At 39.5% G+C, this 19,766-nt stretch overlaps 1 protein-coding gene across 1 annotated transcript in view; it reads left to right on the forward strand.

The window, feature by feature from the left end:
* Positions 1 to 11,333, forward strand: part of ANO6 (anoctamin 6) — a 199,090-nt gene extending 187,757 nt beyond the window's left edge. Inside the window, exons 17-20 of the mRNA XM_063927350.1 lie at positions 1,203 to 1,408; positions 4,040 to 4,242; positions 8,277 to 8,382; positions 9,180 to 11,333. Coding sequence (XP_063783420.1) covers positions 1,203 to 1,408; positions 4,040 to 4,242; positions 8,277 to 8,382; positions 9,180 to 9,386 — 722 coding nt within the window. The 3' untranslated portion in view covers positions 9,387 to 11,333. The remainder of the gene's footprint in view (positions 1 to 1,202; positions 1,409 to 4,039; positions 4,243 to 8,276; positions 8,383 to 9,179) is intronic.
* The last annotated feature ends 8,433 nt before the right edge of the window (positions 11,334 to 19,766 follow it).

Here is a 19,766-nt window from a genome sequence, read left to right on the forward strand (position 1 = left end):
CTGATTTGATCTCCATTCCTGTGGACTCTGGGCTTTTGTTCTACCAATTGTTGCTGTTTATTTAGGTTTCTGTTCAGAAGTTAATGAAGATATGCTATTCCTTATAAAGGTATTGGAGGTCCCATCCTCATTATGTTATATTATGCATTTTTAAATTTTGCATAAATCCCGGCTGACCTAATATTCTTATAATCTATAGTACAGGACATATTATTACTTCTATTCATCTGCTGGGTGGTTTGTCAAAGGAGGAGATGGGAAGTTTGCAGTACATTTGTAAATGTATTGATTGTCTCCAGTTATGTTATTTGTTAGTAGCCTGTTCCGTAGCTGCCCGTGTCCAGCTTTTTACTGGCGTGCCACACCAATTACATCTATTTTCTCCTTTTCACCCTTCTATAAAAGTTTTTGAACTAAGTTATGTTAGAAATGTCATCCTCCTTGTGCAACCACATAATGCGATGCACTCAACAAAAGGTGGAAGGATGGAGAATGTGCGCTGAACACAGTTAGTGGTCTGTGGTGTTGGTGGGTATGAGGTGCTGGAGAAATGGACAGAACGCTGACACCTTGCGGCTAATGGATTACCTCCCCTTATATTATCTGTTGTGCATTCTATAAGCTCATCATTTACTGTGTATTTGGTAGCGTCTCTTAGTACTGATCCCGTATAGACTGAGGGCAAAATAAGCCACTTCATAGTGGCTGTAGTGTGGCTTGCTCTGAAAATATATATGTAAATCAGTAGTAAAGGCCGTTGGCCTGACCCTGAAGAAAGCTAAGGCAGTTCACCCATTACTGTATGAAAGCTATGATTTTAGTTTTATTCACATCTGGGAGGAAAGCGATTAAAATACCGCTGGTTGGACACAGTGCGGACACCCGAATGTAGACTAGCGGTAAAATACTGACGCAACAAGCTATTCTACTTCTGTGGGTGTCCACGACACCCATAGAGGGAGAATATAACCTGTGTTGAGCGCAGCGAGTCACCGTGCCTGCAGCGTAGCGAGCCTGCAAGTGGCTTTCTAGCGCTCACCCTACTGCTGGCATACTGGTGGCCGGGATGCCGCTGTCGGTATACTGATGACTGGCATCTCATTCTGAACCCATCTGAGATGATAACTGGATGTTATAGTTGCACAATGTACTGCTATAGACTGCTCATTAAAGTCATCTGTATTTATCTCTGCATCTGACAGTTATCCAGTTTGGATTTGTTACCCTGTTTGTGGCGTCATTTCCGCTCGCCCCTCTTTTGGCCCTTGTGAATAATTTATTGGAAATTCGTGTGGATGCATGGAAACTCACAACTCAGTTCCGCCGGATGGTACCCGAAAAGGCGCAGCACATTGGAGCCTGGCAGCCAATCATGCAAGGAGTAGCAATACTTGCTGTGGTGTCAAATGTAAGTTAGTATTTGTTACGTTTTTTTTATAACATCGTAAAGGAAATGTCATTTGAATGCACAGAGATCTACACTGATTAGGCTTTGCCAGGCTTAAGGTGCATACACACTTAGCGATATAGGGGTCTATTTACTAAACCTTGGATGGAGATAAAGTACCAGCCAATCAGCTCCTAACTGTCATTTTTCAAACACAGCCTGTGACATGTTAGTTAGGAGCTGATTGGCTGATACTTTAGCTCCCTCCACTTTATCTCCATCCAAGGCTTAGTAAATAGACCCAATTGTAAACTATATCACTCATTTTTCCCTCCTGCGTGTATGCAGCCAATGACGAGCTGCGCGCGGCCCTGCAGCTCGTTAACGACCCTCGGTCCCGGCCATGCATGCAGCTTAATTTGGGCTCATCGTCCAAAGCTGCATGCTCTGGCTGGCTCCGGCATGACGTCACTGTGTAATATCGCTAGCTGTATGCCTGCCCAGGAGGGGAAACACTAGGCGATGTCGCTCACTGAGCACATCGCCCAGTGTTTACCCACCTTTAGACTTGCCTGATTTCTCATTTAGTTCAGTCATTCAATAGGATGCTGTAACAATGTCTGCTGTTGCCGGGAGATGAGCTGTGATGCAGGAAGTATTCATATGGATTATTCTTGTCATTACTTATTTACTTCTTTTTTTTTTTACAAATTGTCATTAAAATACACTTATATTTGCATTTCTTTAGCAACCTTTTCCCATCAGCAAACTGAACATTTGTTGGTTTTACCAGATTTTCTCTTTTACTGTTATTGCTCAGCGTGCAACTTTCATAAGGTGTGTATGTATATGCAAATACTATAGTGTATACATAGTATAAAGTAGCAATAGCAACACAAAAATGAAGCAGCACTAGTGTGCCAAATTGCACCCATGTGCTTTATTTTCATGGCCAGTCTCCGCCAGAACACAGGAGACATCTCTCTGGACACAACAACATAGGAATAACATCTGTGGCTAGATGAAGTGTGTTTTCATTTAAATCATAAAATCTAAAACTACACTTCAGGGCTGACTCTGAGATGGGAGCAAAGCCATAAAAAAAGCAAGTAACTTGGCACCTGGACAAACCATGTTGCACTGCATGGAGGCCAAATAATAATAATTTTATATATATAATCTTAATCTTATATCCTATAGATTGTAAACTTGCAAGCAGGGCCTTCCTACCTCTATGTCTGTCTGTCTTTGCCCAGTTTTGTTCTATAACTGTTGTTCTAATTGTAAAGCGCAATGGAATATGCTGCGCTATATAAGAAACTGCTAATAAATAATAAATAAATATATAAATTAAATAGTGCTGCCTTTGTATGTAGTCCACATGTGCTGGACAGCTTTATTTGTTCACAGCAATTTTAGGTTTGAGTTTGGACATGTCCCTCTCGCATCTAACTCTCTCTGCACATGTTACATCTGCCCCACCTGCAGTGCAACATGGTTTTGTCAATGTGCAAAGTTAGTTACACTTTTTTTTCTTTGCTCCCAACTTAGAATGGCCCCTATTATACAAAAGATATACGTTTTTGATTCATTCACCCTTGTGTTACAAATGGGATGCTGGCAGCTGGCATTCTGGCAGTGGAAATCCCCAGCACAAGGATCTCAACTAGCAGGCAGAATGCCGACGCCGGAATCCCAACATAAGTATGGGGACTCTTAAGGTAAAGCCATGGGGGCTTAAGTTTAGGCTCTACCGGGGAGGTTTGGGTTAGGCTGTTGGGGGGGAAGAGGGTTGGGTTAGTCTGCGAGGAGGGGGTTAGGGTAAGACACCATCAGGGAGGGTTAGGCTGCTGGTGGGCAGTGGGGTTCGGTTTAGGCACCAACGGGGAGGGTTAGGGTTAGGCTGCAGTTGGGGGAATGTTAGGGTTAGGCTGTGGGAAAAGAGGAGGGTAAGTATACTTACCCAACCCCTGTCCTGATTCTCAGCATCGGGATGCCGGTGTCTTTTGACTGCTGGCATCCCAAAAGCCGGTCACACGTATCACACCCATTACAAACATATAATAGCCCTGTATTAGTTTGTTTTTTGTGGGTGTTTTTCTATTGGATTTTAGGTAGTGGTGTACTTGCCCTCCCTTTTGAAACATTATCAGGGTAAATACCCAATTGTCCATGGAATTGCATGGTAATCGTTGCGAGCTAACCTCTTGCTTCCTTGGACATAAAGGTGAACTTGTTTGGCTGGGCTTAGCTGCAGAAGAACTATGAATCACTGGAACTCCTATATTTTGAGGACAAATCAACTCTGTATATTGTAAAAGTAACTTATAGATGTAAGCAGTATGCAAGGTTGTTCTTGCAGTGTAAAAGCGTGATCTGAGTCTGAAATGAATCAATGTTGCACTAATTTTATGACACTCAACAGGATTAACTGTGTAATGATCAGTCTCATCATTCAGAAATAGACTTGTTCAAGAACCATCCATACTGTATTTATTGAACAATTTCCCTTTCATCACCTGAAAACATCACTAATCTCAATTGAATGGCAAGATTGTTTTAATGTAACAAGAAACTTATTCAAATGTTCCACTTCTTTTGTTCATTACGCTGCATCCTAATTTTTGCCTCTTCTGTATTTTAATATTGTAGGCTATGATTATTGCCTTCACATCAGATATGATACCTCGATTGGTTTATTACTGGTCTTTCTCTGTACCACCCTATGGTACACATACTTCTTATACCATGCAAGGATACATTAATAATACACTTTCAGTCTTCAACATATCAGATTTCAAAACTGAAAGCAGACCGGTTCCACCACCTTGGTTTGGCACTCAAACTACATGCAGGCAAGTACTGACTGGACTTCCCTAAGCTAACATTACAAATGTATGCTTCACTGAGACTGTATGTCTAACAGCTTATCATAAAAAGAAAACCATTGTAGCAGAAGGCGAGAACGACTGGCAGTGAAACGTTTTTGGTTTATACAAATGTAGTTTATCCGATTTTTATTTTTAATAAAGTAATGCATACAAGCCTCTTGATTTTACATGACAATGACAATTTCTGGGGCTTGTTTACCTCTCTAGCATATAGCTATTTTATTATCTAGAAATGCATAAACTGTTAAGTATTCTGTACAAGCTTGTCAGTCATTGACGTTTTCCAAGTGTAGGCTTGGAAAGGAAAAATAATGCTCATACAGTATTTGTTAGAATATGATATATTCAATTCATTATTAACACCGGTCAACACAAATTTTGAGTCTGGGCCCTGCATACCTGATTTTTATTTCTTCCACATTACTAATTAAAGAAAAAATAGTTTTACCTGAAAAAGTTTGCTTTTGTTGCCATCAGAATGAAATTACAGATGTTAAGAAAATTTACCTATTTTCATAACTTTATTGTAAGTAAAAATAAAACAAACTTTTTTGTTTTGAATTTGAATTACTTTTATTTACAACTTTAAAAAAAAAACTACTGTAACACAATTTATATAAAAAAAAAGTTTACAAATTAATATTTTTCGTATTTCTTCAGTGATTGTATGGACTTTCTCATATTAGACTCCAAATATAATCCCCCATCATACTCTCATTGTAGTGCCCCTGATAACGACGAAGTCCATCATATCTTGATGAAAAAGTTCACCTTGCTCTTCCGAATAAATTGTCCAAGTCTCATTTGTTACATGTGCAGTGGTCTATTTTGCAGAACTACAGCTATATTATATGTACAATTATTCCAGTCTGTATTAATAAAAGGTTTACAGTTCCAGAAATCTCATAGTCTGTGCATTGGACAAGGTTTAGCTATCTAAATAGTTAAATAGTTACACACTGCTTATGTGTAATGAGGGTCAGACTGCTTATGTGTAATGAGGATCAGAATACCACTTGCTTTCCCCCCGCTTGTCCCCTCCCTTACTTGCTAAAACACGCTTCTCCTTATATGGTCATTCAAAAACTTTAATATATAGTTGTCATTGCAAAAGGGACAAAAGCATTTTTTTTTTCTAAAAATTAAGGTTTTGGTTATTTTTCGATATAGCGAATGAGAAAATAGTCATTAAAATAAAGACTCAAATTTTTTTCTATTTTTGTTGACCAGTGAAATCTATGCTTGGACCCCTAACTTCATGTAGCTCTATCCAGTCACTGCTGTCTACTGATGTTACCTAGAAATCTACTTTATATATTAGAAGTAAGAAATAAAAGTTGCTCTATTTAACATAAAATGCATATACCAATATGTAGAATTACAAAACATTAAAAATCCAAGATTTTAATATTAAGGCAAACTAATTTCTTCCAGGTGGCTGATATAGAGGTGAATAGAGCTTGAGTGTTTCACACATCGCATGTGCCAAAGGTCGGACGCATTTAGGTCGCATCTAGACTTATAACTAGAGGGGTGTAATGGGACATAGTCATGTAGGATAAATTCAGTGACAGAGTGAAGACAGAAATGCAGAATGTACAAACCTGGGTATGGGAGGATATTTTACATTTAATTAGGATAGGTGCAAGTGCCCACTGATGAAGATGACTAATAGCAAACCAAGTATGTAGAGTGTAAGAAAGGATAGTGAGACCTGCATTCTGTGTGCACAGTAACTGGATTTTTACTGTGTAAGTGTCCGTTTGTTTAACCAAGGACAAAGCTTAAAATTTGCCCCTGAACTTTAATAAATGTGCTGAAATCTAAAGCTAGATATAAATTAGAGGAAACTTTAAGCATTCTTGAAGATTATACACCTGCAGGAGGTATACAAGATGCAATGTATATCCTTCATAGAGTTTATTTTACTCCGTTGGGTCTCTGGAAAATGGGTGCTCAAATAACTCTAATGGGGATATTCAATTGTTTGAAAAGTCAGTTGGGTGTCTGTTTTTTTCTCCTATCCAAAAGACAGGAAAAAACAGACACCCAACTGACTTTTCAAACATTTGAATTCCCCCCTAAATGTCCTAAGTGTGGGGATAACAGTTGCTCTTTTTGGAACCTGTTTTGGGAAAATGTGATGATATGCAGTTTTTAGGATGAGGTATGAGGCTGTATTCAAGATTCTGTGCCTATGTTACCTGTTCGGGACCCTAAGATTTGCTTATTTGGTGTGACTCTGGTGGAAATAATACTGACTTTATACTTATGTGTTCAGCCTAGTGACACTAGCCAAGGTTATAATATCCAGTGGATGGATTGCAGTGGTATCTCCGGTATTAAATAAATGGAAGCAATTAGTTAATGAGATTATTATTACTCATGAGTGCTTCATATATATACTAACCAAGGGACTCTGCCAAAATGTCATAAAAAAGGGGCGCCATAGTGTAATTCCAGATATGCTTGTTGCGCAAGTGACAGGTGTAAGTGGGGTGAGGGTGGCCCTGGAACTTGACCATTCATGCTTCAACTTGAGTTCTACTTCCCTACCTTGTTTACTATTTAATGTGGTGGTAGTCACGGGCTTTTTGGATTTGTTTCTATGGGGGTTTATATGTACTTTATTTTTCATTATGCTTTTTCCCTCCTTATTAGATGTTATAAAATTTTACATTTGTATTATGAGTCAACAATAGTGTGAATCTTGTGTCTGTGACAGTATCTTAATTTATGTTAACTGCTTTCGCTCTGATGTACTATCGGTGTGTGTTTTCTTTTTCTTTTTCTTTTTGTCTTAATTGTTTACAAAATAAAATATACTTGATTCAATAAAAGAAAATATTAAACTAATCCCCATAATACACTATGGGGGGTATCCAATTAGCCACAATAATTTAATGGGTCTGAAAACGGGAGTAGCCTCGAGCGTTTTCTGACTTTTTCCATATTTGGGCTATTATAAAACCAAACAAAACATTTTTGCGCCCGTTAAATGTTTTGCTTTTGCGTGTTAACGCATAGAATCCGTGATAAATTCACGGACGTATGTGTTAACACTGCTGGCATCGAGAAAAGAAACTTGTTAATGGGTTTTTTGTTTGTTTTTTTGAGCCCTCTGAGGTCCCCCCCCAAAAAAAAATCCCTGATAACAACAGCTAGCGGTCTGCATTCTGGGCTAATTGGATAGCCCCAAAGTATTAGTTAGCCCACGGTAAATTCACTGTTGCTAATTAACTATCCCCTATATTACAGTGGTGATAATAATAGTAATAATAACAAAAATAATAATAATAATAATAATAATAATAATAATAATAATACAGTATTCGTCCACTAAAAAAAAAAAAAAAAACTATACAAGTCTGAAAAGGCATAGTGCACAGTATAATTCACTAGTCTGAGAACGGCCCTCCATGCCCTTTGTTGTTACATCCACATTTATTTGGTTTATGTTGTTTTTTTGTATACTTGGTTTTCCTTATTATCTGCTGCTGATGAGCTACGTGAGGCATTGCTAATCAACAACGATAATATTAATTTCAAAAATCATAACTTTATAGCTTCTTGCTAATATATCACACATCTTTTCAGTTTACTATGTATTACTAATATTTTGAACATCCGTATACTGTAGGTTGTTTCTTACTTGTACATTTTTAATTCTTAATAAAATACTGGATAGGTACTGTTGTATTATGCCCTGCTAAGAACAAATAAACATACCCATCTTTGCTGTATAGATGTTAAAAGAAAAACTGCCATTGTTCTTTGCTTATATGTGTGCTAAACTTTGCAAAGCAAATCCTGTAGATAGTTTGCTTAAGGCCTTTACAAAATGACTTGCACATGTTATTGTCCTTTTACCAATGCTTTAAATATTCCAGCTGCAATGACACTGTGTTGTACCAGTAAGTTATTTGCTCCATCTTGTGGCGATTATGTGATACTGCATAAGATACTCATTTTTGTTGTTGTAATTAAATGTTTTCCAGATACCGTGATTTCCGATATCCCCCAGGCCATGAGCACCAGTATGAGCACAGTATATTTTACTGGCATGTTATTGCTGCCAAACTCTCTTTTCTTATTGTTATGGAGGTAAGATTACAAAATAATATAAGTGCACTTTATTTTTCTTTGGCGTTTATAATACAATTACAAGTTAACACACCAAGCAGTTGTTAATATGCATTTTGTATCAGAAGACTGTCCATTCTATCAAGTTAGACTTAGACTAGTCCGAACTGGCGATTGTAATACACAATTAGACAAAATAGTTTTTGCACAGTCTGTATAAACATTCCTTCTGAGCTTGAGAAGAATAAATGTGAGGGGTTGTTTCACATTCAATAATCTGATAAAAGTTCTAACAATAACACATTGATCAATTAACAAATCTCTACATGTCCATGTTGGTTATAAGCATTCAAGCAAGCTTTGTTTTCACACATACGCAAACACACACACACACACACAAACACACACTAGCTTTGTAATGGGGCCCATACATCTGCCGAGTATTGCCCCAATTCCCTTTTTTGGCAGGGTTGGGGATTCAGGATATCCAAGATGTTGGAAGTCCCCGATTTCAACCACTAACTGATCTCCCAGATTCCCCAGCGTAGAATGGCACCAGAGAATTGCAGCGCTGATGTATGGCCACATTAGTGCTTACTAATGATTTACTATTGATATTGAGAAAATTGGGAGCTAAGTGATTCGATGGCAATAACCCTGGTGGCAGTGCGCACACGCAGGTACCGTCCTGTGCATGCGCGGCCACCAAATGCGAGTGTTCACTTACTATTCCACCAATTTCTGTGTCACATTTACGGTTTCATCTGTTTCTCCTTCCATTCTCCAACTTAATTCTATGATTCACCTGTCTTCCACAGCATATTGTCTACTTTGTCAAGTTCATTATATCATACATAATCCCAGATGTTTCTGATGAAATCAAAGACAAAATCAAGAGGGAGAAGTACCTCATTCAGAAGCTTTTACACGAGAGGCACCTGAAAAATACAAAAAAGCAAATGGGAAGTTTGGCTGAGAAACTCCGGAAAGGCATGGACATCATTGCTGTGAACAAATCAGACTAGCTCTCTACGGGTCTAAGTTGCACAAGCCAAGTACATTACAGAGTACAATCATTTGGTTAAGACCTTATACAATGCAAGTGTATGGAATGGTGTCCAAGAGGAATACATCTATGCACTAAATACTTCTCAAATTATTTCTTTACAATGTAATTTTTCATTTAAAAAATGTTTTCAATCATGGAAAAAATATCCTTAAATATTTTATACTTGTATTGCATTGTGCTTACAGGTGCTGTACAATAGCCAGTGTACCTTAATGCGTGATCAATTCTGTTACCTGTTGTCCAGAAGGCTAATATTTCATATACTGATGTTTGGAAGTGCCACTATGAGGCTTAGGATTGGTTCCCTAGTGGCCACCAAAGTATTTGGGACTGTCCCAGCCACTTGCGTCCTCCCAACCTCCCTGAACACTGCCACTACCTGTAAGCGGCATCCGTCCGATATAGGCATAATTTTGCACGTCAGAAAGAATTGTTTATATTCACTGTTCAAAGTCATGATTTATGTTTGCGTAACATAAGGATACCTGCATGACCTTTGTGCCTTAAGCAGTGGACTATTTGCAATGAAAAGGGAAGATAGTTATATTATGAAAAGGAAAACCACTTTTTAGCTACAAATATTGCCTTATAAGCCTTTTATGAAGAAATATTCCTATTGTCTGTGCCACTATTTCAATGTCCCAGCTGGATCTGTGGCATGACTCTGTACCTCTTCAACTAGCTTACACATTTCCAAGCAGTGCCAAATATAAATGATATAAATGTAATTCTGAACATAAACAATATGGTAAGTTTTTTGTAAGCATGTTGACTCGTGTTCCGTTAATTGAAAATCTCCAAGATACCTTTATGAACAAATCTGATTAAAAAAATGCACCGATTAAATGATATCTTGAAATTGTAGTCTAAGGGCTCATACATTCACCGCAGCTGGAACACCTATGCAAACAGAGACCATAATTCCTATAGTGAAATGGATGCTAATACACATTGGTAATTATCCAGAAGCTTTGTGGTACATTAATGATACTTGTTCTGATGACCTAGCTTGCGCTGATCTTAGTACGAGCGCATGTTGATTTTAAGTACCATTACTGAAACTTACAGGGGTACTGAGAAATACAAAAACTGTGACTCTTTAGCCATTTAACATTTCAATTTATATTGTAGTTTTGTGTATTATACTTATAAATAGTTAGAAGCAGATACCAACTAAAATGAGAACTAATCGAAAATGCAAAAATAATTTTTTCATATTCATATACATAAATCAGTTTCCGGCATCTTTCAGTAGACAGGTGTGCGTAACATTTAAAAAAAATGAAATGTCTCCAAAAGTACAAATTAATTTATATCCTCTATTAGTTCCAACCTAATTCTGAAGAATTATTACTTGATCTATTGCTTTAATGTTCTATTAGTAGGTGTTTCATATACTGTAAACACAGTTACAAGTATTAGTGTAGGATGCTGGTCATTAAATACAAGAAGACTTCCGGTTGTCCCTCTATAAATATCCAATAAAAATCTGCATTACTGCAATATTTACACAAGGTTGTTGTGACACTGAACCAGTGAAAACAGTTGCTGCAGTTATTTCCTTGTGTGAATGGGACTCTGGTATCTTGCATGAAAGATCTATTCACATTTTACATCCTTTCATTTATGGTATAGCATGCTGTATAGTAATAGAATATTTATATATAATTGCTAATATGTAATGCAGTTTTAAATAAATTTAACCCATGATTATTTTAAATAGCTATCTCAATCAGAGCTCATTTTCCTGTGATCTTAATATTTAATTATAACCTCTTCATGCTACATTTAATAGTTCTTTTCAGTAGACTTTTATACAATAGCAAGTTAAATGCATGTACACCATGACCATCCAATTATGTTACATGGGGGCAGATGTATTAAGCCTGAAGAAGTGATAAAGCTGTGATGAGTGCAAGGTGATAACGCACCAGCCAGTCAGCTCCTAACTGTCAATTTACATATTGGAGCTGATTGGCTGGTGCGTCATCACCTTGCACTTATCACAACTTTATCACTTCTCCAGGCTTAATACATCTGCCCCTTTATTCCTTAATTACAGTCCAGAATAATGTATTGGCACGAGCATTATCTATAGAAACCCATTTATGTATATTTAACAAGTTGAAGTCACAAACTTCACGTTTTTTACATGTTCCCTTGAAAAAACCTCACCTCTAATAGACCTAACTTTTAAAAGGGACAATACGTTTCATAAACGATGTGGTGCTGTTTAATAAACCTAATAACACACCCATTACACGTTATTTAGCTTTGGAAGAGCTATGTACTTCTGTGGGATTGCAGTCCAACAAGAAATGTGCGTGACTTGAGCATTACTTCAGAATCCAGCCTTAGGACCTCACCATTCATGAGCATCAATGGCACTCCAATCAGGAACATTTGCATAAACTACAATAGTTTATTTGCACATCAATAGCAATGTTTTTAATCTGTATTATAGCCTTTGTCAAGCTTGTTATCTTTCTTGTGAATAGTGATGTAACTATTTAGAAATCTTATTAATAAGGAACTTAAACAGTTGATACAACTGATTGTACAAAATTTTGAATAGTTTTAGGCATTTCTAATTGTTTACCCTGTTTTGCCAATAGCCTTCTTGTTTTTAAATAAATCTACAATGTTAGTGATATGTAAGCACTTATCACCAGTGAACTGCAAGCATGTCATTGCAGCTGGATTGGATTTACAGTACTTTGGAGAAATCCATCATAGGATAATGACATTGTTTTGTTGCTGTTATTTGTAATGCTGAATAGCTATATTATTTACACTAAAATAAGACTGTGGGCAATATCCAATTAGCCCTGATGCAATTACATAAAGTACTGCTACCAATAGATATCCCCCTATTTGACATTGGGATAGTATACTCTTTATGAGAATTGTTCATTAATTCTGTATAGTTGCATCCTCTGATATAGGCTTATATTAAACAGCAGCCATTTGGTTTTACCCAAGGACCAAATTGATTTTTATAGTGGTAAAGTATGTATTGTTGGTATAAATTCCTCTGTTTCCAAACTGGTTGCAACTAATGTTTAAAGAACATTAATTACAACAGGGGCCCTTAGCCATTTGCACCAGGGCCCATTTCATGCCTCTTATTAAAACTTCATAACCGATGTTTCACTTTTTAATTAGTGATATAGGGGGTCTGTTTACGAAGTGGTGAGAGATAAAGTACCAGACAACCAGCTCCTGTCATTTTTATAAAACAGCCTGTAACATGGCAGTTAGGAGCTGGTTGGATGGTACTTTATCTCTCTCCAAGGCTTTTGTACATAGACCCCATATTTTTTAATTCAGTTACAGATGTCTGATTTACAGATAAATGAATGGGAAAAAAGGACAATTACACAGATCGTTGCTTAACAAATTCCTTGTCAAACAGCACTTTCATTAATGAGTGATATTGCTGCTCTACTTTCACCATGTACTTCTTACATCTATGTATAAGTACTGTATAATTGCCATTTCAATTAATTAGAAATAAATCCTCCTATTTTTCCCCCCCAACATTTTCTCATTATTTCCTTACAATTATAGTCCATGTAAAGCTATGTGCCCACACTAAGCATTATCACAGAATATCTTTATTCCAGTATGTTTTTTTCATAAATGAATTTGAGAGACAGAAGCTCATATAAATAATTAACCTTAGTCCAAATGTTGTCACTGGTGTAGATAGATACAGGGCTGTGAGAAAAGCTAATGAAAGGAGCAAATTACATACCTTGGAAGCGGGTGTGATAGATTATCCTAGCGTTTGGGATGCCGGCGGTCACATGACCAACTGTGGCATCCCCAATCTTACAATGCCAATAGGTTTGGGACTTTAGTAACACACTACACACACACATACACATACACACACACCCTAACCATAACCCTCCTCGGTGGTGGCTAGGGCAAAATCTAGAGGGCCTAACCCTAACCACCCCCCTAATGCCGAACCCTAATACCCACACTGATACTTACCGTTGGGATGTCGGCTTTTGGTGTCCCGGCGCCGGTATCCTGAGTGGTGTCAGGATTCCGGCGTCGGTCACATCCCCTTGGAGGGGAGATTTCTTTCATGGTGGACTTTATTTTTTTCTTGTGTTTACTGCTGTTATTATTATTCTATATTATTATTTTTTCCTCCTTCCTAGTAAAAGTACATAGTTAGGGCTCCACCCCTGGAAGCCTCACCAAGTATAGTCAGGGGGTCACCACATATTGTCAGGACCTCTGTCAATCATTTTCAGTATTGAGGAACTCTCTCCATAATATGTGATAACCAAATCAATGTTTTGAAAAATCACAGGAGCTGGTTGGTTGATACTTCATTGGTACTTCATCTCCAGTCACTTTATTTCTCTCCAAGGCTTAGTACATAGACCCCTTTCATACATGTAAGTTCCAGGAACCTGCAGCAAATGTAAGGTGAATGACGCCACCAAGTACTAAGTTTTTGATTACAGTGGAATCCACTTTATTTCTTTGGAGAACTGCCTGGGAGTTTCATCATATCATTATAATCTATAATAATTTGCCATTTATGTGAAAAATTATTTGAAGGATTATATCTGGAAGTGAAAAACTAGGTTGAACTCTTCCCCATCAAGCCACACCCCTATATTTTTGGCGCGTACCTACGGCATGCACTGGCTCTATTTTAAATATTATGCAGGGGGGCGCCAATACTGTCTCTTGCATACAGCGCTAAAATGTCTAGTTACGGCACTGTGTCCAGCAGCTCTACTCTGTGCCTTATACTGCATGATGTGGCGGCATCTCTAGTAATAGTATTCTATACCATTGTTATTGTTGTCATAGTTTGAGCCACTTGTGAAGAGGAGAGGGGTTTCTGGGCAACTGGAACCCGCCTGCATTTGCATTGGAATTATGGCATGCAAATATTCCAAACTACAGAAAAATCTGATATCCAGAATACTTCTGATCGTAAACATTCTGGATATGGGAGACTCAACCTGTATGTGTATATTTTAATGGAACATATAAGATTTTGCTTAGTGTCTCCTATTTTGGCCTTAAAATTCATTTTATTTACTACAATGTTTATTTCGGCTGTAGTGAAAATTAAATTAGATTTGTCATACTATAAGAGAGATTAGGAACCTGTGAATGCATGCACAGTTAAATGAATACTCATTGTTACGTAAAAGCAAAAATGTCCTTTTATAAATGTATGTTTTTAAGTTTTATTCTAGCTACAACATAAAAATTTCAATCGATTTGTCAAATCCAATTTGATATTAGTTGCCATTTAATATGACCAGTTTTACAGACAGCATAGAACTAAACACATAAAAAAGACTAAAAAAGAAATTACAGTTTTTAGCAGAGTTTACCAACTTTCCCCACAAGATCCTGATGTGACTGTAAATGATAAGAGATTAGTGCCAAGACTCCGTAATTCTTCTGCAGCAGCTAATCTAAATAATGCCTAAAGCCGTTTAGCAGGAAGGAGTTTTCCGTCTGAGTTTCCTAATAATGGCGTGTGTGTTAGAACTGTACAATGCCATTATGCTTTTACTCTGGTGAGTTTTTCAAAACTGCCTGACAGGAAAGGCATAAAACCAATTAGCCGCGGTCTGTTTTGTGCACAATTACTTAATATAATGCTCCAATTTATATAAGAATCAATAGACCCATAATGAGTAGAGAGGTCCTGCCACTCTGTACTTACAGTACCTAGGGAAATACAGAGGGATTTCAATTTCTAGTTGTTATTTTATTAATATGCTCCTTTTACATTAAGAGGCTTATGTGCATGATGCATGACGCATTGCATTCTGAATGCGATGTGTCCAGCCACTCATCCCATTTATGTTGGCATTTATTAACACTGTATACATGAACATATTAACATCCCGATGAGATCTGTCCTTTGCGATGTGGGAACTTACGGGTTTAGGACCTGGTTGCCCATCTGTGCATGTGTCGTATGAAGCACGCACAGTGGGGGGTGCTGAGAGGGATCCAGTCAGAGGAAAATACCCATAGGCTTCTGAAGGGTAAGTCCTAAAGATGCATTACCCACCATTTCCAAGCTCCGGAATGTATTGCATTCCGGACCTTGGTGCATATGGGAAAAGTGGGCAAATCTCCAAAAACTGTATTTTTTTTAGGTCTGCTGCGTCCAGCCCAATATCTGTAATTAGATGTCAACTTTACTATTTTACTGGCTCCTCTGAGTATGCTAATATAACAATTATTGTTAAATTGCCGCTTTTGCTATTGCAACTATGAAATCAAGAAGTGTTTCCTACAGCATATGCCACAGTAAAGTGCTACTTCTGATTATAACATGCAGGGTAGTTCTGTAGTATTTGTAATACTGATTAGTCCTCTCGAGTGGTGATTGTACTTAATAAGATCCCTAAATCTGGCAAGTACTGTATGTGACCCCTCTTCAGTGACCACCCTTAAGAAGGCAGACACTTAAAAATCTTTAAATCAGAGCTATGAGATTATTTTTTAAATGAATCTCTTACGAGTTTAGGGACTGTATGGTCACGGAGGGATTTTAGCATTGTGCATGAAAGCCATGTGGAAATGTTACTAGGCAGGCTTTAATGCAAGCTTTCTACATTTTACATAGCTGAGCAATTTTAAATAGATACTTATTGGGTGTCAGGTCTGTTCATGGATCTAATTACCCTAACCACACAGTTCTGGAAATGTCACCCAATCTCATGTTCTGGTTACTTACAGGAGAATAAACAGTGATGGCATTTATACAACACATGCAGTTCAGTTTATCGTTACACTACTATAATTGTATATTATATATGTATTTATGTCTGTAAGGGTTACTCTAGATGAGACCTGTGTTATATGTGAAGGCATAATGAAGATTGAAGGTTGATTTGAAATGTGATTCAAAATGTATGTATTACCATTTGCATATTTTATTGTGCAAGTAAACAACATTTTTTGTTAAAGACATTTATCATTGGTTTATAATAAAGTATTTGATATATAATGGCTTTGGTGTTTCTTGCAGAAGTAAAATGAAGCAACTGTGAGTTCAGTAATATTTAATGTTACATTACTTCTCTTGCTATGGTGTACTGTAAGTGTGCCCTGATAATGATTGGTTTCCAACAGGACGTACAGATAAAGGCGGTCTGGCCACAGAGATTAGTATAACTGTGTATGGGAATATATATACATTTAGCTCTTGTACATACAGTGCAGGAGCAATTACCGGACAGCTTTTGTATCAACCCCTGTATATCTAATACCATTCACACCTAGGGCTGCCATCAGAAATTGTGGGGCCCGGGACTGACAAAATAGTCAGACCCCCCCCCCCCCACAGGGAGGACAGAGGACGACACATCTGTGCACACCAAAGCAGAGCCTTAAGTACACATTTTGGTGGGGTGTGGTATGGCTGACCGATGGTCTCCTGACGCCGGGATCCCTGCAGCATACTAACGCTGGGATCCTGGCGGAGAGGGGCGAGTGCATCAAGACCCTTGCGGGCTCACTGCTCTTGCCAGGATGCAGGCTCGGTGGCGACCGGGTTCTATTCCTACTCTATGGGTTTCATAGACACCCACGAGTGGAAATAGTCCCTGTTGGTCGGCATGCCGACCGTCTGGATAGTGAGGGGGTGGGATTTTGAGGGAGGTCATGTGACCGTCTGCTGACCGCCGGTCACATGAATACCACCCATTTTGGTGCCCTGTGTGCATTTTGATATTATTATTATTACATTTTATTTATAAGGCGCCACAAGTGTTTCGCAGTGCCGTACAAAGGACAGTACAGGGAGACAAAACTTAGCATTACAGTAAATAAATAATAAAAATAAAGTACAGATAACAAAGAGCACCACAATTCTGAAAAACATAATACAGCTAAGATGTAAGTAGCGAAGGAGTAATCATCGTACTACTTGGGGCTGGCAGCCATAGATAGAGATGAGCCTTTACCAGCAGGAGAAAAAGCGGGTAAAGATGGTCGCTGAGTAGGAGAGAGCTGCAATTGAAATGTGTTGAGATGAGGGCTTTGACCACAAGAGGAAAGAGGGCCCTGCTCTGAAGAGCTAACAATCTAGTGGGAAGGGGCAACAGACAGATGACATGAGGTGCAAGCGGGAGGTAGCCTGATGGCAGTATGTAAGCAAAGCAGACATGTTCAAGGCATGAGGCAGGGGGATGGAGGAGAAGCCTCAGGACTAGGTTATGCATCAGAAGGGTATTCTTTGATGAACAGGTAGGTTTTTAGTGCCCATTTGAAGCTTTGCAAGGTCGGGGAGAGTCTTTAGGGGGCGTGAAGGGGTGCAGCACGGGTAAAATCTTGAACTAGAGCATGGGAAGCAGTGACCAGGACAGAGAAGAGGCGACGGTTTTTGGCCGACCATAGGGGGCAGGAGAGAGTATGAAGGAAGAGAAGGTTGGAGATGTAGGGAGCAGTGGAATTAGAGATGGCCTTGTATGTGAGGGTGAGGAGTTTGAAGAGGATTCTGTAGGGGAATGGGAGCCAGTGTGGATTTTGTTAAAGGGGAGTGGCAGATGTGGAGCGGTGGGACAGAAAGATGAGCCTAGCTGCGGAGATGAGGACAGATTGGAGGGGAGCAAGATGGGAGCTGTCACTGACCTGGGTTGGGAGTGTTGAGAACTTGGGGGTTCTTCCGATGATCCGGAAGAGAAACCACAGCTGGGCTGGAGCAGGGATGGCCGGATGTAGGTTTTCCTCGTGCAGAACTCAGCCGTTGCAACCGACGTGTAATGCTAAAGAATTAGTTGCGGCCAAGACTTGGGGGCGATGCTGAAGTACACTGAAGAGTGAAGAACTTGTGAGCGATGTTGAAGAAATTAATGAAGATTTGAGAACGATGTTGAAGCACACAGAAGAATGAAGGATTTGTGAGCGATGCTGAAGAGATGAATGAAGGTTTGAGAACGATGTTGAAGCACACAGAAGAATGAGGAACTTGTAAGTGATGCTGAAGAAATAAATGAGGATTTGAGATTCAGTGTAACTCTGGAAGTTTGGGAGACGTTCCACTTAGGGATACCCTGTAATACTGGAAGCACAGGAGGTGTCCCTCTGAGAGATACACTGTAACGCTGGTTACGCTGAGAATGTCCCACTGAGTGATACACTGTAACGCTGGTAGCACAGGGAAGGTTCCACTGAGTGAAACGCTGGTAGCACGGGGAAGGTTCCACTGAGTGATACACTGTAATGCTGGTAGCACAGGGAAGGTTCCACTAAGTGATACACTGTAACGCTGGTAGCACAGGGAATGTCCCACTGAGAGATACACTACAACGCTGGTAGCACAGGGAGGGTTCCACTGAGTGATACCCTGTAATGCTGGTAGCACGGGGAAGGTTCCACTGAGTGATACACTGTAATGCTGATAGCACAGGGAATGTCCCACTGAGAGATACTCTGTAGCGCTGGTAGCACAGGGAATGTCCCACTGAAAGAAACTCTGTAACACTGGAACACAGGAGACGTTCAGCTTGAGAACACGCTGAACGCTGCTAGCACTGGTGATCATTGGAAAGACGATACTCAGGTGCCGAGGCTCTGTACGGCGTCTGCCTTTGAACTTCCCGCCTTCTCCCGATTGGCGGAAGGGGCCGATGACGTCACCCGCTCAGCACGCTCTCGTGGATGCCGGGCGCAATGGCGGCGCCCACACCCTGGGAACCCGCCGGAGGCAGCGCCAGCAAGATGCGACGACCCGGAGCCCACCGGGGGCGACGACCGCCGGGAGACCCAGTGCACCCCGAGCGGTAAGCGCGGCAGCTGCAGCTCCGCGAGTGTGATAGTACCCCCTCCTCTAGGAATGGCCCCTGGACACTTTCCTGGTTTCATTGGATGTTTAGAATGAAAGATCCGGATTAGTCGGGGAGCAGGGACTTCAGAAGCTTTGACCCAGCTCCTCTCCTCAGAACCATAACCTTTCCATTCAACCAGATACTGTAAATTCTTATGAAGATAACGAGAGTCAAGAATAGTTTTGTTTTCAAATTCTGTTCCAGCTTCAGTCTTTACCAAGGTTGGGCTAGGCGACTCCGAATGAAATCGATTCAAAATGAGAGGACGAAGGAGAGAAACATGGAAAGAATTTGGTACCCGAAAGTGGGAAGGCAATCCCAATTTGCAGACAACAGGGTTCAGGACTTGCAAAACGGGGTAAGGACCGATGAACCTCGGAGCAAACTTCATAGCGGGTACTCTTAAACGAAGATTGCGGGTAGAAAGCCATACCCTGTCACCAACTTTTTATTGAGGAGCTGCTCGCCGTTTTCTATCCGCAAAGAATTTGTAGCGGCCA

The sequence above is a fragment of the Pseudophryne corroboree genome, chromosome 6 (genome assembly GCF_028390025.1).
Source record: "Pseudophryne corroboree isolate aPseCor3 chromosome 6, aPseCor3.hap2, whole genome shotgun sequence".
NCBI lineage: Eukaryota > Metazoa > Chordata > Amphibia > Anura > Myobatrachidae > Pseudophryne > Pseudophryne corroboree.